Source organism: Choloepus didactylus, chromosome 5 (assembly GCF_015220235.1).
Source record: "Choloepus didactylus isolate mChoDid1 chromosome 5, mChoDid1.pri, whole genome shotgun sequence".
Taxonomy (NCBI): Eukaryota; Metazoa; Chordata; class Mammalia; order Pilosa; family Megalonychidae; genus Choloepus; species Choloepus didactylus.
The window spans coordinates 40,031,427-40,052,502 of NC_051311.1; the positions used below are offsets into that span (position 1 = coordinate 40,031,427).

A 21,076-nucleotide genomic window follows, 5' to 3' on the forward strand; every position below is an offset into this window, starting at 1 on the left:
ATCTTTACAGGGCGTGCCTGCATGGTGTTCCACGCAGGCCTGTGGCTTAGCGTTCTAAGCCACCACCCTAGATCTGCCTCAGGCAACACGGAAGACTCAGCTTCCCACAATCACTTATCTGTATGTCTTATATTTCACAATAAAAAGTGTTTTTACAAAGTGAAAAAAATCATACACCATGACCAAGTGGGATTCATTCCCGGCATGCAAAGATGGTTCAACATAAGAAAATCAATGTAATACAACACATTAACAAATCAAAAAGGAAAAATCAAATGATCATCTCAATAGAAGCTAAAATGGCATTCAACAAAATCCAGCATCCTTTTTTGATAAAAACACTTCAAAAGGTAGGAATTGAAGGAAACTTCCTCAGTATGATAAAGGCATATATGAAAAACCCACAGCCAGCATAGTACTCATTGGTGAGGGACTGAAAGCCTTCCCTCTAAGGTCTAGGAACGAGACAAGATGTCCGCTGTCACCACTGTTATTCAACATTATGCTAGAAGTGCTAGCCAGAGCAATCCAGCAAAACAGAGAAATAAAAGGCATCCAAATTGGAAAGGAAAAAGTAAATCCATCCTTATTTGCGGATGATATGATCTTATATTTGGAAAACCCTGAGAAATTGACAATGCAGCTACTGAGTTAATAAACAAATTTAGCAAAGTAGTGGGATACAAGATTAATGCACATAAGTCAGTAATGTTCCTATACACCAGAAATGACCTAACTGAAGAGACACTCAAGAAAAAGATTCCATTCTCAATAGCAACTAAAAAAATGAAGTACCTAGGAATAAACTTAACCAAGGATGTAAAAGACCTAGACGTAGAAAATAACATAACTTTACTAAAAGAAATAGAAGGAGACTGTGCCGGTTTGAGTGTATTGTGTCCCCCAAATGCCATTATCTTTGTGGTCTTGTGTGGGGCAGGCGTTTTGGTGATGGTTGGATTTGCTTGGGTTGTGCCCCACCCAGCTGTGGGCAATGATTCTGATGAGATGTTCTCGTGGAGGCGTGGCCCCACCCATTCAGGGTGGGCCCTTATCGGTGGAGCTATATAAATGAGCTGACTCGGGGGGAAGAAAGAGAGTGCAGCTGGGAGTAATGTTTTGAAGAAGAGCAAGCTTGCTAGAGAGGAACGTCCTGGGAGAAAGCCGTTTTGAGGCTGGAGCTTTGGAGCAGATGCCAGCTGCCTTCCTAGCTAACAGAGGTTTTCTGGAGGCCATTGGCCATCCTCCGGTGAGGGTACCCGATTGCTGATGTGTTACCTTGGACGCTTTGTGGCCTTAAGACTGTAACTGGGTAGTGAAATAAACCCTTGTTTTATAAAAGCCTATCCATCTCTGGTGTTTTGCATTCTCCAGCATTAGCAAACTAGGAAAGAGACCTAAAAAGATGGAAAATTATTCCATGTTCATGGATAGGAAGGCAAAATGTCATTAAGATGTCAATTCTACCCAAACTCATCTACAGATTCAATGCAATTCCAATAACCTATTTTGCAGATTTGGAAAAGCTAGTTATCAAATTTATTTGGAAGGGAAAGATGCCTCAAATTGCTGAAAACATTCTAAAAATGAAAAACGAAGTGGGAGGACTTATTTCCTGACTTTGAAACTTACTATAAAGCTACAGCATTCAAAACATCATGGAACTGGCACAAAGATAGACATTTTGATCAATGGAATTGAATTTAGAATTCAGAGAGAGACCCCCAGATCTATGGTCGACTGATCTTTGATAAGTCCCCCAAAACCAGTGAATTGGGACATAACAGTGTCTTCAACAAATAGGGCTGGGAGAACTGGATATCCATATCCCGAAAAATGAGAGAGATCCCCTACCTCACACCCTACAAAAAAATTAACTCGAAGTGGATCAAAGACCTCAATATAAGAGACAGCACCATAAAACTAGAAGATAATGTAAGGAATCATCTTTAAGACCTTGTATTAGGAGGTCACTTCTTAGACCTTACACCCAAATCCCAAGCAATGAAAAATAAAATAGATAAATGGGAACTCCTCCAACTTAAAAGCTTCTGTACCTCAAAGGAATTTGTCAAGAAACCGAAGAGGCAGCCAACTCAATGGGAAAAAATATTTGGAAACCATGAATCTGACAAAAGACTGTTATCTTGCATATATAAAGAAATCCTACAACTCAATGACAATAGTACAGACAGCCCAATTATAAAATCGTCAAAAGATATGAAAATACATTTCACTGAAGAGGAAATACAAATGGCTAAAAAACACATGAAAAAATGTTCATCTTCACTAGCTATTAAGGAGATGCAAATAAGGCCACAATGAGATATCACCTCACACCAGTTAGAATGGCTGCCATTAAACAAACAGGAAACTACAAATGCTGGAGAGGATGTGGAGAAATTGGAACTCTTATTCATTGCTGGTGGGACTGTATAATGGCACAACCACTCTGGAAGTTAGTCTTGTAGTTCCTTAGGAAACTAGATATCGAGTTACCCTTGGATCCAGCAATTTCACTTCTTTGTATATACCCAGAAGATCTGAAAGCAGTGACATGAACAGATATTTTCACACTGATGTTCACAGCAGCATTATTCACAATTGCCAAGAAATGGAAATAATACAAATGCCCTTCAACAGATGAGTGGATAAACAAAATGCAATATATACATACCATGGAACACTACCAGCAGTAAGAAAGAATGAGGTTGTGAAACATAAGACAACATGGATGAACCTTGAACACATAATCCTGAGTGAAATAAAGCAGACCCAAAAAGAGAGATATTGTATGTTACCACTAACGTGAACTCTGTGAAAAATGTAAAATAAATTTCTCATATTGTAGAATGTAGGGGACCTAGAAATAGACAGCAACTAGTGAAGGTGGAATGATAATTTAATAAGAACAGATAAGCTATTGAGGGCAATCTCAATGTTATAGAAATGCTCAGGAATGACAATGGTTTGTTAATTTCTGGGGGTATGGTAGGTACAAGTTAGCAGAAATGTAGTTATTTTAGGTTTAGGCTGATACTATGTCCAGTTCATGTCAATAATAGCTTGGGTTAAATGAGCCCTTTTATTGCAACCAAATTCTTGGCATCTCTACATCCTGGCTATGTTAATTTTCAAACCAACCTGCAAAGGATTCAGAGGAGTAGGCACCTATTAAATCAGTGCTCATCTTTTCAGAATTTTAGGTCCTTTATTTAATTCATGAGAGATTAGTTGTGCTGGTTTGCATATATTATGTCCCCAGAAAAGACATGTTTTAATCCAATCTTGTGGGATGTTTGGATCAGGTTGTTTCCATGGAGCTGTGACTCACCCAACTGTAGGTGATAATTTTGATTAGATTATTTCTGTGGAGGTGTGGCCCCACTCATTCAGCATGGATCTTGATTAGTTTCCTGGAGTCCTTTAAAAAGAGCCACATGGCCCAGACGCTTCGCTGATGCTTAGACATGCTTGCAGATGCAGACAGAAGGACATTTAGCTAAGAGATGAAGCCCAGAGTTTGCCTTGGGATATGCTATGACAGGACCCCCAGGTACTTAGAAAGAAGCGTCCTTGGAGAAAGAACAAGAACACACAGGAGCTGAGAGAGGAGCTGGAACGCAACCTGAGATCAGCAGACACCAACCACGTGCCTTCCCAGCTAACAGGTCTTCTGGACGCCATTGGCCATCCTTCAGTGAAGGTACCCTATTGTTGTTGCCTTAGTTTGGACACTTTTATGGCCTTAGGACTGTAACTTTGTAACCAAATAAACCCCCTTAATTAAAGCCAACCATTGCTGGTATTTTGCATGACGGCCTCATTAGCAAACTGGAACATCGGTATAAATCAATAAACACTTATTGCATACTTACCATGTGCCAGATTCAGTGGTAAGTAGAGAAACATAGTCCCTCTCCTCAAGGAGCAAATAACCCTCTAAAAGAGATGTATTTGTTGTAGTAAGGCTCTTCTGGTTACAAATGGCAGAAATTCAACTCAAACTAGCTGTGGGAAAAAAAAATCTTTAAGTTCATGTAATTAAGAAGTCTAATAGTAAAACTGTCTCCATGCATGGTTGAGTCCAGAGGCTCAGTCCATGTTTTAGGGCTCTTTTATCTCTCACCTGTTAGATAAGTTTCCCTCTGTGTTGGCCTCATTTACTCCTACTGCATAATGTTTCTTCCACATAAATGGGGAAGATGACTGTCAGCAGCTCCAATCAAAAACACAATGGAAATGGACAATGTACTCTGGCAGTATTTTCCCAAGAATATTCTACAGAACACTAGTCTTGAAAGGGAATAGCAAAAAGGATGGATTTGCAATGACCATCAGCATTTGTAAAGGCTCTGAAAATTCCTGTAGCAAAAAAACCTGTTAAACTCTTGTTTGTTCTGGCATCAGAGATCCCTCTATGAAATAATATTTAATAGCTGCATTCTTTGCAACTGGTATTTCCATGGAATGGACTCTGGGAAGTTCTGTGAATTTCTTACACAAAGGGGGCAACAGTTAATTCTTCCTGTATGGTATTCACCAAGAGGAAGAATCAGTTGATCTGGGCCTTACATGATAAATAAAAGTTCCCCTAGGTGAAATAGGTAAGAGAGGGCACCCTAAAAGGGTATGAGAAAAGTCATGGGGTGGTAAGATTGGAATATGTTTAAGGCTGGCATGTCATCTTTTATGACAAGTTCATAAGACACTTTGGGGGAAAGTAGCAGGAAACAATCTGGATAAGGCCAGATCAGAACTCATGCTATCTATTAATAGGGAAGAAAACTAAACTTTTCACTTCATTGATCAAAGAGCCACCTTACAATAACACGTCTCCATGAAAGAGAGAGTCTAAATAAAAAACTCAACATCATGCGTCTAATCAGAACAAGAAATTCCCATGGCATAAGCCTATCGCTATCGCAGGTCACTGGGAAATTCCACCAGGGCAGAGATTTTATTCCTGCTTTATCTTTGGTTAAATCTTCCAGGTGAAGAGAGATTTGATAAAGCAGAAAAGTGCCACTCCCAGAATCAGCGATCTAAATATCCAAATTGCAAAATTAAATCTAAAGCAAAGTCTGAACTCAGGTGGAACCATATAATCCTGTGCAAGAAGGAGCATTTCCAGTGCAGTGTACACTAGATGAGCTGCTATGGGAAGTGGAGCCTGATCACTCACCAGCTTCTTCACTCAGGGCAATGGCCCTTTCACTGCACTGAATGTAACAAGACCTTCCAGTACAAAGTCACTTTGAAGAATTATCAAAGTATCCCACTTTGAAGAGGGGGAAAGACCATTTTCCTGTGGGGAGTGTGGCAAGTGTTTCATCCAGCAATGCAAGCTTACTGAGCACATCAGGGTGCACACTGTGGAAAAGCCTTTCCAATATTCCAGAGTGTGACAGAAGCTTCTGCCAGAAGAGAAATTTGAATGCCCATTTTTGCCAGCATAGTGGCAGGAAGCCCCTCCATTGTCCAGAGTTTGATAGATGACTTTCTTGAAGACTGCCATTAAGGTCCACCAGAGAATTCATAGTGAATAGAAGCCATTTTCCTGTGATGATTGTGATTGGAAATTCACCCACAAGACTAAAGTCACTGAAAACATCAGACAAGAAAGAAGTCCTTTTGGTGTCCTGAGTGTAATAAAAGTTTTTGCCTAAAGAGAAGCCTAAAAGTCAATCTATTTCTGTGCAGTGGGATGAAGCCCTTCTGGTGTACTGAGTGTGATAAGAGCATCTCATGGAAGACTGCCTTGAAGGGCCACCTGCATTTTCACAGTGAGGAGTAGTCATTCACCTGTATCAGATGTGACAGGCACTTTCCCCAGCAGGCACTTTACCTCACTCAACACATGAGAAGTCACAGTGGAGAGAAGCCTTTCTCCTGTGGGGAATGTGGCAAGAGCTTTACCAGGCCCTCTAAGATCACCAGTAGTATCAGAATCAATAATAAGTAAACAGAATTCTCCTTTATTGAAAGCAAAAAGACCTTTCCTTAGCAGTGTAGGCTCAGTGAACATGTCAGACTCCACAGCAAAGAAAAGCCATTCTCCTGTGCTGAGTGGAGCAGGAGTCTCACCTGAGAAACACATCTCAATAAGCACCTGAGGATTCTCAGTGGGAAGAAGCCCTTCCATTTTCCTGAGTGTCACAAGAGCTTCTCCTGGAAGGCCTACAGGAAGGTCCACAAATAGATGCCCAGGGGGAAAAGCCCTTCTCATGTAGTGACAGTGGGAGGCCTACACTCAGCAGTCTCAGGTCACCGATCATGTGAGAGTCCACAGGGGAGAGAAATCCCACCAGTGTCCTGGGTGTGATAAAAGATTCCATTTCAAAGGAAATTTGAAAATCCACCTATTCCAGCACAGTGGAGAAGAGCAATTGTTTTGTGTCAAGTGTGGCAAAAGTTTAACTCAGCAGCACAGGCTCACAGAACACATTTGAGTTCATAGTGGTGAAAAGCCCTTCTAGTATACAGGATGTCTGTGACAACAGCTATGAGAAAAAGGAAGTTTGAAGGTCCATTTTTGTAAGCATGTGGGGAAAAGGCTTTTAGGTGTCCTGAAAATGGCAAAGGTTTCTTACAGAAGGGAAGTTTGAAGACCAAAATGTACCATCACAGAGGGGACAGGCATTTTTCCTATGATGAGTATGGAACAAGCTTTCCATATATGGAGGTGCTCAAAACCCATATCACAGTACATGCCACAGAAAAACCCACCAATATCATATACAGAAATCAAGCAGTGAAAGCTTTCAAATGGAACCAGCTCTGTTGGCTCTAGCTCAAGTAGGATAAGAGTTCACCAGAATGCTGACTACACACACAATGGCTAGCTGGAAAACAGGTAGGGAGTGATGGCTCCTTGACAAAGATTCCAAATAAACCAGGCATCAGAAAGTCACAGAGATGTCTTCCCACTCTGATCTTCATTTGCAAAGCCTTCCAATCATAGATGAAACATTTTATCCCATTCTGCTATTTCATCATTTTTTTTTTCATTGTGATCTAACAGCTAGATAATCCCTTCATTAAATCTGAAACCAGAGCTTGAATAAAGAAATGTTAGGGACTGAAACATTTCCCCCAGTGCACCCAAGTGTGTCTTTCATTACCTGGCATTCTTATTTAAATTTTCAGTTTTCTCTTATAGTGAAATCAAATGATGATTGGGTATCTGATTCTTGGGGGAATTTCTCTGTATTGCTGAAAATAAATGTAGTCTACCATCTCCTTTGTTAAAATGATCACTCTCATAAGTGTTACCATTCCATTCTGGATTGATTTAAATCTCATAAAACTCCTCTCTGTTGTGAATAACCAGCAATGTTATTTACCTATCTCCTTTGCATTTTCAATAGTGTGGTGTTAATTACCAAGTAAATATACTTGCCTCAGCATTAGGATCACTGAGGTAAACAGTAAAGGAAAAAGTATTATTCTTGGGGGCTGATATCACTCCATTTATTTGCTCTCTGGCCCAATCCACCATTAGAAGGTAATTGTTTTCAGATATTTTAGCAAACTTTTATCTGTCTCTCAGATTGTCAATTTTAATATGCCCCCCCCCCCAAAAAACATGTTACGTTTATGTCATTAAGAAATGTTGGACCGAGATAAATTTTTAGGTATTTGTAGCACTTAATTATTCCGCCTTTTTGTTGTTGTTGTTTTTTGGTTTCCCTTCTAGTTTTAAGGTAACGGAGAGCCTTGTGAATTCTGGTGAAGTGATGTAAAGACTGTTTCATACTGTACTTTAAAGAAGACAAGAAACAATCACTTTATTCCATCTCAAATATGAGCCTTTAATAGTGAGGTGAGCAAAGGCTACAACAAAATTCAAGTAAGGGGAAGCAGAGTAAATTAATGTGGGAATAATAGTTCCATCACTGTAATTTAATCAGTGAGAAAATACTATTTATTCCTTATTAAACTAATAAAAATAAAGAAATTATAACATTACTGGTGAGGATACAGAAAAAGAATACACTTGTGTATTGTTCATTTCAATGCATAGGGCTCATGCTTCTTGATGGGCCATCTGCACATGTAACAGAAGTTTTAAAAATCATCATGTTTTAGCTTAGTGATTATTCTTTTAAGATATCATCCTATGGGAGTAATACAAAATAAGAAAAAATATGCTGTATGGTAAACACTGTTAATATCAAGTCTGTTTGTAGTAGTAAAACAGAAATCAAGTAAATGTTTAACCTAAAGAAATGAAGGAAAATCAACAACATGTAATGTTACAAAGCAATTAAAACATTAAATAGGAATACCATTTAGATGCATAGAGAAGTATAAACAAAATAAAAGTATAAGAAAATAATATGCCATGACCATACTGGTAAAACTACATTTATGCAAGTAGAAAATCAGGAGAGGACTTCTGATCAGGATTGCTTTAAAATATAACCTCTCCTCCAGTTGTAAAGCAATAATACATGAAAAGAAAATTAAAATCCATGGCCAGGCCCAAAACAAGATATACATCAACATGGTAAAGAAATGTAAAGAAAATGGAAAGAGTTAGATGGATTCTAGTTCTCGTTGTTTCAGTTAATAGAGACTAAAAGTGTTGTGTGAGTGACACATGAGACGATCCAGACCATATCACTTAAAATGAAGGCATGGGTGACATTCTGCAAAAGGATGAAAATGTGTCATCCATTGCCTTTGACTATGGCATAAGTGAGAGTGCATACCAAGGGAGAAGAAGGATGTGAAACTGATGATGACCACGTGTTTAATCAAACCAAGCCATTTTCTGGCCTAATACCTGGATCTGTGCTATTGCCAATATACCTGAGGGGGACAAGCTTTGAACCACCATTAAAAAAATGTGGTTATAAGCTGAGAATCCCTGGGAGCCAAGTAGAGGCAACTGCAAAACAGCTAGACAGGAATGGTTTAATGTACACTTTCCCACATACACAGAACCTTCCATTCAAAATGGTCTAGCAAACCAAAATTCTAGTATCCAAAAGGAGATTAATTCTACACAAGCCAACAACAACAAAAACAGAAGAGAAATTTTCCCAAGAGAAAATTAAAATAATGCATATCTGAAAAATATGTTGAAATGAGTGTTTAAAAAGTTTTTTAATTGAGATTGGTCACATGCCATACAATTATCCAAATTTCCAAAGTGTACAATCAATTGCCCATGGTGCCACCATACAGCTGTGCATCCATCACCAAAATTAATTTTTTTGAATTTTTAGAACATTTTCATTACTCCAGAAAAGAAATAAAGAAAAAAAAAAAGGAAACTCAAATCCTCCTATACCCCTAACCACCTCCCTCCATTATTGACTCATAGTATTGGTAGAGTACATTTGTCATTGTTGATGAAAGAAAGTTAAAATACTACTAACTGTAATATATAGTCTGCAATAGGTATATATTTTTCCCTATATGCCCCTCTTATATTAACTCCTGGTTATAGTGTCATACATTTGTTCTAGTTTATGAAAGAGATTTCTAATATTTGTACAGTTAATCATGGACATTGCCCAGCACAGAATTCACTGTTTTGTACATTTCCACTTTTTAACCTCCAACTTCCCTTCTGGTGACATATGTGACTCTGAACTTCCCCTTTCCACCACCTTCACACACACCATTCAGCACTGTTAGTTATTCTCACAACATGCTACCATCACCTCTGTCCATTTCCAAACACTTAAATTCAACCTAGTTGAACATTCTGCTCATAATAAGCAACTGCTCCCATTCTTTAGCCTCATTCTATATCCTGGTAACTTATATTTCATGTCTATGAGTTTACATATTATAATTAGTTCATATCAGTGAGGCTATACAATATTTTTCCTTATGTGTCTGACTTATTTCACTCAATATAGTGTCCTCAAGATTTCTTCATCAATCCATTTTTTAAAAGATGGTTTTGTTCACACACCATACATTCCATCCTAAATAAACAAAGATTTCCTGATAGTCACATATTTAGGTATTCATCACCATCACCACTATCTATATAAGGACATCTCCATTTGTTCCACAAAAGGAGGAAAAGTCAAAGAAGGTAGAGAGACAAAAGAAAAAGTAAAAAGAAAGAAAAAAATGAAAAAAATAAACATGACAGCTAGGAAGCAACAAAAGGAAAGATAGCATTTAACTAAAATAGAATTAAGAGTCAGACAACGTCACCAATGCAAAGAGTCCCATACTCCTCCCTTATGTTTCCCCCCATATGCATTTAGCTTTGGTATATTGCCTTTGTTACATTAAAGGAAAGATAATACAATCTTTCTCTAAATTATAGTCTCTAGTTTGCATTGATTGTATTTTCCCCCCAATACCACTGTATTTTTAACACCTTGCAAGGCTGACATTCATTTGTTCTCCCTCATGTAAAAACATATTTGTACATTTTATCACAATTGTTGAGCACTCTAGGTTTCACTGAATTATACAGTCCCAGTCTTTATCTTTCCTCTTTTCTTCTGGTGTCCCACATGCTCCTAACCTTCCTCTTTCAACCATACTCACAATCATCTTCATTCAGTGTACTTAACATTGCTATGCTACCATCACCCAAAACTGTGCTCCAAACCTCTCACTCCTGTCTTTTCCTATCTGTCTGCAGTGCTCCCTTTAGTATTTCCTGGAGTGCAGGTATCTTGTTCACAAATTCTCTCGTTGTCTGTTTGTCAGAGAATATTTTAAACTCTCCCTCATATTTGAAGGACACTTTTGCCAGATATAGGATTCTTGGTTGGTGGTTTTTCTCTTTCAGTATCTTAAATATATCACAACACTTTCTTCTTGCCTCCATGGTTTCTACTGAAAAATCTGCAGATAGTCTTATCAAGCTTCCTTTTTATGTGGTGGATTGCTCTTCTCTTGCTGCTTTCAGGATTCTCTCTTTGTCTTTGATGTTTGATAATTTGAATGTTAAGTGTCTTGGCATAGTCCTATTCAGATCTATTCTGTTTGGGGTACACTGTGCTTCTTGGATCTGTAATTTTATGTCTTTCATAAGAGATGGGAAATTTTCATTGATTATTTCCTCTGTTATTGCTTCTGCCCCTTTTCCCTTCTCTTCTCCTTCTAGGACACCCATGACATGTACATTCATGTGTTTCATGTTGTCACTCAATTCCCTTAGACCTTGCTCATATTTTTCCATTCTTTTCCCTATCTGTTCTTTTGTGAGTAGGATTTCAGCTGTCTTGTTCTCCAGTTCCTGGGTGTTTTCTTCTACCTCTTGAGATCTGCTGTTGTATGTCTCCATTGTGTCTTTCATCTGTTATGTTGTGCCTTTCACTTCCATAGATTCTGCCAGTTGTTTTTCAAACTTTCGGTTTCTACCTTATGTTTGACCACTGTTTGCCATATCTTCCCTAAGCTTGTTGAATTGATTTAGCATTAGTTGTTTCAATTCCTGTATCTCAGTTGAAGTGTAAGTTTATTCCTTTGACTGGGCCATAACTTCCTTTTTCTTAGTGTGGGTTGTAGTTTTCTGTTGTCTAGACATCTGGTTTCCTTGGTTACCCCAATCAGGTATTCCTACACCAAAACAGGCTCAGATCTCAGAAGGGGACAATATTCAGTATCCGGTTTCCCTGTGGGTGTGTCTTAGAAGATTGACCCACCCTGTAAGGCCCCTAGCTTCTGTGCTTTTCCTAACCTGCCCAGCAGCCTGTTGCCTGTCACTCCTGACTGATATAAGGAGGTGTGTCCCACGGTTTCTGTTTTGGCTGTTTTCCCCCAGGCTCTGGGGTATGGTTCTGAATGGGTGGCTGGTAGTAGAGCTGAGCACCACCTCCTTCCTCTTAGGGAAGATACACCCCCTAGGGAGTGGTCATCAGCATTTAAATAGGTTCTTTGTCTCTCTGACTCTGCTCTCTCCATCCTTGTCTGGGTCAGAGCACTGGGAAATGAAAATAGCTGGGGCTTTCTCCACTAAGCTGCCCAGGTTGAGAGAGAGAAAAAGGGACAGAAAGCCCCCCTTCAGGGCCATTCCACGGCTCCCCAGCTTCACCTGCCAGCTAGAGATAGCACCTGGTCCTCTGGACTCCCCTTCCCAGTACAGAGAAGTCCTCCAGCTCTTTAAGTTCAGTTGTCACTAAAAATCTGTGTCTGATTTTTTGGGGATTTGTAGCTTGCATTGAGCTATCGACATTAGCCAATTAACACCCCAGTTGGAGCTGGACTGAGGTATATTCACTTGTTCAGAGAGTGCTGCTCTCTGTCACAGCAAGGCTTTGCAGTTCAGGCTGCTGTGGGGGGAGGGAGCTCCCGGCTTGGGTCCACAGTTTTTACTTACAGATTTTATGCTGCAACCTCAGGCATTCCTCCCAATCCAGGTTGGTGTATGATGTGTGGACAATCACGGTTGTCCCCCAGCAGTTATTCCAGATTATTTACTATTTTTCCTGGTTATTTATTAGTTGTTCCAGGGGGACTAACTAACTTCCACTCCTCTCTATGCCACCATTTTCTTCTGCCTCGAAATGAGTGTTTTTTGATACACTATATTATGAATGACTTAGAACCCATTGTAAAATATCAGGAAATGAAACATAATCTAGCCAAAGTGATATAGCAACTGGTGGATATGAAAAAAGAACCTTGGAAATGAGAAAGTAAAGGTATTGAACTAAAAGCTTTAATAGAATAAACACACTGGATACAGTTGAAGAATCAATTAGTGAATCAGAAATCAATACTTAGGAATTTACTCAGCATGAAGCAGAGGGATAAATATAAAAAGTAGTAAAGATACACAGAGAAATGATTCAGTCTCATTACATAACTAAGAATTAATTCCAGAATGAAACACAGGATTGGCTGACAGTAGCGATACATGAAAATGGCTGAGAAGTTTCCAAAGTTCCCAGTTCAAAAGTACACTTCCTTTATGAACCAAATAACTAAAATTAATCCACATCTAGGAATGACAGTGAAACTGGTAACAATAATAAGGAGAATAACTTATAAAAGGGTATGAGGAATCTTTGGGTATGTTTATTATCTTGATTGAGGGATGGGTTCACAATAGTATACATATGTCAAAACTTAAATTGTATATTTTAAATATGTACAATTCATGGCATGTCACCTATATCGCAATACAGCTGTTAAAAATCAAGTGCAATCACTAATATGCTGTGAACATAACCCAGGGTTTCTTAAGTAGCAGAAAGAAAAACATAATATAGAAAACTACAAATCCTAAAAAATGTTAGGGCAGGGAATATAGTCCTTTGTAGGGATTAAAGATATGGGGAGGTAGTTGACCATAAAGGGAAAGCACAAAGGCTTTGGAAATGATGAAATTTTCAATAGCCTAATTATGGTGGTGGTTAACCATATTTATACATGCGGTAAGATTTATAAAAGTGTGCATCAAAAAGGTCAATTTCACTTTGATGTTATTAAAAATTAAAAAATTCTAAACAGTAAGGTAGATGTACATTTCACTATTCCATAGTTGACAGATTTATGCACACATTCATCACACCTACAGAAGGACTATTTTTTTTTCTCTTCCTAAACAGCACATCTTTCCTTTATGGTTGCTTCAATCTGACATCTAAAGTATTACAATGATAGAAGTTGAGATTGATTTTCTGAGGACCAACCTCTTCCACCCATTTCCCACTTACTGCTCTCTCTCTCCTTTAATGTCTACTTTTTTTCCTGTCTTGCTTTCTGTTTCCTTCTTCAAGCCTCTCCCTCCATCTTGCTCTCTATTTTTTACCTCTGTGCTTCTATTTTCATATTTCCAGTTTCCTCTTTCTGTCTTTTTCTGCATCGGTTGTCTCCCTCTCCCAGTAGATGCTGTTGTTGCCTCACCCATAACCCTTTGCCTGCACTTGACTAACGCAAAAATCAACTCTTCCTGAGGGTATTCTCTGGCCATGGTAGGTAGCTTGGCCCATATGCCACAGAACACAAATGCCCTCAACCAGTGAAGGTCAGGAGTTGGTGGATTAATACCCCAGCCTCCTCAGGCCCTGGTGGGATTATGTGCAGTGTGCGCTACACTCTAACAGCAAGAGCGCAGCAGGATTGAAACCCAATTGTCATCTTTATTGTTTTCCTTCTCTTTCCAGTCTCATTTCTGAACTCCCACACTATATTCCTGGCATCATCTCACAAATGAACCCCTTCAACCAAATCCTTGATTCAGGGTCTCCTTTTGAGAGAAAACAAACTGGAACAATCTTTCTCTCTCCATATTTCTCTCTGACTGTTTCTCTGTATGAATATGACTCTCCTCTGCCTTTTCTCAGTCTTTTGTCCCTCTCTCTCTGTACGACTCTTTCAGTATAAATCGGTTTCTGTTTCCTCCTTGTTTCTCTCTCTCCCTCTCTCCCTTTCTCTCTCTGTCTCCCTCTTCCTCTGTCCTCACTTCTTTCTTTGCTTAGGAGGCCAGATTTGGGAAACGCTGATATTGCTCTTGGTCTCCCCATCCTGAAGTTTCTTGGAGATCACAAGATAGTCCATTTATCTATCCAAAATTACGGTTGGTTCTAGCCTGAGTGTCCTGGGACTTAAGAGGACCCTTCTTTGAGAACTGACAGAAAAGCCTATTCCTATTAAGCTGGTTTTGGACAACTCAAACGCCTCTTGTTCCTCCTTCCAGGAGGAGGCGCAGCGAGAGCTGAGCAGCCTCAAGTTTCCCAGGGGAGCCGAATTACCAATCCCGGCGTGCACCGCGCGCTCTCAGGACAACCGCGGGTGATTGTGGGCGCCGCACGTACTGCAGAAATATGGGGCGGACTTGAGGCGGCCCGTCGCCGGGAAGTTTCCTGCGAGAAGTTTCCGAGCGGGGCCGGGCAGGACCGCGAATGGCCAAGGCCTGTCGGGCTCCGGTAAGAGGGGCTTTTCCGCGTTGACGCCCAGATTTGGGGCCGGAGGCGTGTCTTCGTGCTCCCGGCGGGCCCGCAGTCTGGCGGGGGTGGACGGGTAGGGTGGAGTCTGTACTCGCGTCAGGCTCTGCCTGGGAGGCCCGGGCTGTGGATGGCGCCGGTGGCCGCCGATTGTCCAGGGGCTCGTCGGTGGGCAAAGCTTTTAGAAAGCCGAGCCGAGCTGAGCCTGGGCTGTGCCCGACCCCGGAGCGCGGCCGAGCCTCGGCGAGGGATGCCCGGAGTGTGACGGGGCCGGTTACGAGAGGAATAGAAATGGGTCTGGAGTCCGGAAACGTGTGTTACATCTCAACAACCGATTTACATAGTAGAGTTACTAATTCAGAACAAATTTTAGAAAAACAAGAATTTGAATGGCCGAAATGATATACGGCGGCAGATTAAATGTCAGAACATTTCCGCTACCGTGATAACGTTTGTATTGAGTGTAGAAAAGGAGGATGTACAATAGGAGTATTAGAAGAGAATATAAAAACTTGAGTACACACTGTTTGCTTATTTATTTACTGTTTTGTTGAAGAATGGGGAAATTGAGGTTTCGAGGGAGTGGCCATGATTTGTCTTGCCTTTAGTATTTTTCGATGTTTTATAAAATTTTTGTATTGAACATTTTTGCTGGTTATTAACGAATTAATGAGATCGTGAAGAAAAAAACCACAATCTTCCGAAACTATAATTTCCTAGGATTAAATGTACAAAAGATGTGCAACAGCTTTTTTGGGAAAATTATAAAAGTAATGAGAGACACACCATGCCTAAAAATAGGAAGACTAAATATAGTGAAGATGACAGTGTTCCTCCAGAATATTAAGTAAATTCACTGGAGTTTCATCAACATTTCAATCAGATTTTTATGATTCCAAAGTTCATTTGGAAAAATATTGGTCAAAAAATGAATAATGTGATTTTGGAAAAAAGAAGTGGGGAACTGCCCCACCAAATAACAAGACTTACTATACATCTGTACAGAAATAATGCAGTGTTGTTTTGTGCAGAGATAGTCACATAGAGCAATGGAAACAGGACAGAGGACCCATAAACAGACCTGAGGTCACAAGGGACCTTGGTATACAACAGGGTGGTGTTAAAAATTAATAGTCAAAGAATGGAGTATTCAAAAATGATGTTGGGACAATTGAGTTATCAAGTGAAAAAAAAAAATCAAGGTAGGTCACTATGTTTACCATTTAAAAATTACATGCTGCTAAATTTGTTAAATCAGTGGTGAGTACAAGAATACTTGTTATAATATCCTCAGTACTTTTCTGTATCTTTTAATCTTCTGAAAATTAAAAGAAGTAACAAATCATGTAAGTTTTTTGACATTTAAAAATGAGAAAAGAGTAAGTACACACACATTTAGCAAATCAGAATGTACAGACAGTTCTGTTATAACACAGTATATGCATTTCTGAAAATCACAATGCTATGCACAATTGTGCAGTAAAAACCACAGAGTTAGTGGGGAAAATGTAGTTAGGATACAACACTCAAATCAGTGGTGCATGAAAAAAATAGGAACTGAACAGAAACAGTAGCACTGTTTACACATGTTAAATTGTGAGGAAATACATAAATGGAACAATAAATATGGCATTTTGCCTTGAAAAGGACCTGAAATTTGCTGTGGAAGTGGGTATAAAAAGTATTGTAATGTATTATGAAGTGGTGGAAGTGGTAATACCAGATGTGGGTAAGGCTCATAACATGTAGAGTAAACTGAGATAGCTGTTAGATATTTGAAAGGTGTGCTGATTTGAAGCTGTTATGTACCCCATAAAAGGCCATGTTCCTTTAATCCATTCCTTGTGGGTGGGACCTTTTGGTTAGGTTATTTTAATTTGATATGTGACCTACCACTTCAAGGTGTGTCTTTATCCTTTTTACTGGAGTCCTTTATCAGAGGATAAAGAACAGGAAAAGCTGAGAGAGTAGCGAGAAAAGCCCCAGTGGAGCTAAGAGAGGAACCACAAAGGAAGCCTCTGGCACCAGAGCTGAAGGCAACGAAACCTGGGTGCAAAGGACCAGCAGAAGGCAGCCATGTGCCTTCCCATGTGACAGAGGTGTCCCAGATGCCAGCAGCCTTTCTTCAGAGTCCAGGTATCATCCTGTTAATGCCTTAATTTGGAAATTTTCATGGCGTAAGGACTGTAAATTGTAAGTTAATAAATCCCCAGTGTAAAAGCCAACCTATTTCTGGTATATTGCATTGCAGCAGCTTTAGCAAAGCATGCATTTTATTTTATCCTACACAGATCAGTTCTGCTGCATGCAGTTTTGTCAGCTTCAGCACTGTTGGCATTTTGGACCAGATAGTTCTTTGTTGTGGGAGACTATCCTGTGCATTGCAGGATGGTTAACAGCATACTTGGGGTCTACCCACTGGGTGTTAGTAGCAGCCCCTTCGGCAGTCAAGATGAGGAAAAATGTCTTAAGACATTGCCAAATATCTCCTCGGGGGCAAAATTGCCCCAGTAGTTTCTCTGACAAAATCACACCTAAGCAAATGTGATATTTGTGTTTATTGCTCCTCAATAAATCAATCACATTGGAAAAAATTCACATTTTCAAAGTAAGCATTATAGCAGAGTTGGTGTATTTCACTGAACTGAAAATAAAGAATCTGATTTCAATGTAAAAGAATCAATTTCATATTTAATGTAAAAAGATGCACATTGATTTAAGGTTTGAAACAAATATAGGTTATTACCCATAGAAAATAAACATGTAGCAATAAGAATTGGAATTAAAACTATCTTCACAGAAAACAGTTCATTAAAAGGTGGGGATGTACACTTAATATAGAGTTTAAAACTAACAGATATATATATATAGTTTGTATATCTCTAATTGTGAACCTCAGAAGTTCTTCAATTTTTCCAACTCAACCATAATATTAAAACATTAAACAGTTTAATACATTTGCACATGTTATACTTTCTCTAATGCAGTTAAGCCAGTTCCTAATAAGCTCTTAGTATCATAGGCTAGGAATACCATTGTTTGATCAGTTAAAGGAAACCAAAAAACATTAATTTTAAAGGTAAGCCATTAGAAACATGCCCATTAAAGTATAAGATGGATATGCCTGCTACCATCACTGTTATTTTTCAACATTATTCCAGCCAATGCAACAAGATTAAAAAAATAAGAAATGATGGCTTTAAGTTGTTAAAATACATAAGTGTCATTATATCCAGATTTGATTTTCTACATAGAAATTTCAGAACAATCAACTATGAGTTTTAGGCAACAAGTAAAGTAATTGATAAAATAAATATATGAAAATCAAAATAAACATATTGATGCTTTCACAGTCAGAAGTTTTAATGAAGACCGAAAAAGCCCTCCTTCATACTAGCAACTAAAACTTTAAAATACCTAGGAATGACCTAGCAGGAATTACTAAGATCTGTGTGAATAAAACTATAAATTTTACTAAAGCACATAAAAATATCAAAATAAATAAAAGAGGTATACCATGTTTCTGGATGGGAAGTTCCCATATATTAACAGTCATATTCTCCCAAAATTCATCAATATATTTATACTGGTTTGAAGCTGTTATGTACCCCAGAAAAGGCCATGTTCTTTTATTCCCTTATTGTGGGTGCAGACATGTTGTGGGTGTGAATTTTGGTTAGGTTGTTTCAGTTGAGATGTGACCCACCGAATTCAAGCATAAAAGTCAGAAAAGGCCAGGGGAGCTTAGAGAGAAATACCCAGAGAAGTTTGGAGAGAGCAGAGAGCAAAAGCCCCTGGAATTTCTGAGAGAGCCACTGAAGCCAGAACATGAAAGCAGTGAAACCTGGGAGAGGAGGACCAGCAGACAGCACCCACATGCCTCCCCATGTAACAGAAGTGTTCCAGGTGCCAGCAACCTTTTTTCAGAGAAGGTATCTTCCTCTTGATGCCTTAATTTGGACATTTTCACAGCCTAGAACTGTAAATTTTTAAGCTAATAAATCCCTATTTTAAAAGCCAACCCATTTCTGGTATATTGCATTGCAGCAGCTTTAGCAAACCAAAACAACATTCAGTGTAGTTCTGTTAGAATCCCAATATAATTTGTCAGGTTATTTCAGGTTAAAAAAATGATGGAGATGTCCATGCTCTCTCAGATAGTGAAACATTTTGGAAAACTATGGGAATTAGTGAAGCATTGGGGCAGGAATAGACAAATTCATCAATGGGAAAAAACATACCTGAGTATAAATGGGAATCTAGTTCATGAAAATACAATCCTTTATCATTGGTGAAACAGACCATTCAAATAAGTGTTGTGACAATTGAATATCCATTTGTAAAAGAATTATTATCCTTGCTCTTATGGTACACAGAAATAAGTTCCAGATGTAACAAAGATCTCATTCTAATAAGCAAAACTAAAAAACAGTAATCAAATTCAGTAGAATGGGAAAAACCTTCCAAATCAGGACCGTCAACCCTGAAGCCATAAAAAGAGTTTGTAATAAATGCAATAACATAAGAGATGAAAGCAGTATTTCCTGAGAAAAGAAAGGGGGAAATATTGTTATTTGAATATTATATGACTGTATTCCACAAAAAAAATTAGTACTATTAAGATTGATAAGCAAATATGATGCATGAATTGGATAGAAAATAAGTTACAAATTCAGTAATTTTTTTTGTACTAGTAATAATAGTTTGAAGTGGCAGTACCATTTACAATTGCTACAAAACCACAGGATACCAGAAAAATAGTTCTAAAAATTCAGAACATTTATGAGGAAATTCATTAAATAACTTAAAGATTATGAATAACACCTAAATAAATGGAGTGATAGACCCTGTTCTTAGATAAAATTAATCTTTACTAGATACATATATAAATTCATTGCAGCTCACAATGAATCTCAATGCACGTTTATTTTTATTGGGCAAAATGATTTTGAAATTTATAAGAAAGGATAAATATTCCAGGATATTGGCAATAATTGGTTGTGAAAGAAGGGTGGAGGAACTTACCCTCCAAGTGTTACACTGCATAGGTGCTGTTGTTACAGTATACCAGAATAAAGAGTTAGAATATATAGATTCACATTTACATGAAAATCTGTATACAAAAGGTGAAGGTTGACATTTCAATTTAGAGGAGAAAGAGTGATATGTTTAATATTATTTCATAATTAGCTATGCATATGGATATAAATAAAGTATTTGCCAATCTCACGTATGGAATTGTTCTGGCCCTCGGGCTGGTCCCGTAGAGGGACCAAATGAAACACCAGGGAAGGAGCAAGGCATGAGCTTTATTATAAGAACTTACTGACAGGAGTGAAGCAAGAAGTCAATCGAGCTGCTCTGATGGCTGGTTCAGAGCTCAGTGTGAAAGCCTTTGCAGTTAAGCAGGAATCAGCAAGGCTAGTTATAGAGGCCCGAAACAAAGTGTTCCAAAGAACATGAGGATATAGCTACATGAAAAGGGGGTCTTGTGACATATGGGAAAGATTATCCTCAGAATGTGCAGTGAAAATTATAGGTTACTTTGTAGATAACAGTAGACAGGAAAACACCTCAAGGATTCTGGAGAAGTCCAAGGCACAGGCTAACATCCTACGCAGGGGAGGATCTGGTGTCTAGCTTACATTCAGCATCTGCACATTCCTTCTTAGGGAGGTTAGCTTAAGCATTAGCTGACCTAGGTCATGAAGGCTGCTGTGTGCTTTTTGGATTTCACAGAGTTTCAGGGAGAAAGAAGCCTGTGCCCTGGGATTCCACAGTGTACCCCCATGCAGCAGTATATGTTGACCATAGGACAGACATTGCATCCATAACCCACAGCAGCAATATAGTAAGCAACGAAGCATAAACAAACCAGCACATGCAGAGAGTAATCCTACCACTACATGGTGCTATGGCCAGGCTAAGGAATTAAATGATTTTCATAGAGGATCATCAGATAAATGCTCAATATCTTGTATATGATTTAAGGCTTGTGTAACATTTTGTGAATTATCAGGTACATACACACAACATTGTATATTCATTAAAGCATGAGTACCACCTTGAGCAGCAGTGAGAATGTCTAGTGCCATTCTATTTTGTAATAGTACTTTTCTAAGCTGAATAGTTTCTTCATTGAGTAAAGGTATCGCTAACTCTGTTTCATTAAGGGCATGCACAACGTGGTTAGCTAG

General features: G+C 38.8%; 1 protein-coding gene across 3 annotated transcripts in view; it reads left to right on the plus strand.

Moving 5' to 3' along the window:
- The first annotated feature begins 14,721 nt into the window (after positions 1–14,721).
- LOC119533945 (zinc finger protein 786-like) overlaps positions 14,722–21,076 on the plus strand; it is a 30,901-nt gene continuing 24,546 nt past the window's right edge. The window contains exon 1 of one of the 3 annotated variants that reach the window (XM_037835911.1): positions 14,722–14,861. In XM_037835911.1, the coding sequence (XP_037691839.1) occupies positions 14,838–14,861 (24 nt within the window). In that variant the 5' untranslated portion in view covers positions 14,722–14,837. Of the gene's footprint in view, positions 14,862–16,813; positions 17,016–21,076 lie in introns of those variants that run through there. The other 2 variants (XM_037835914.1, XM_037835913.1) reach the window with 2 other exon arrangements.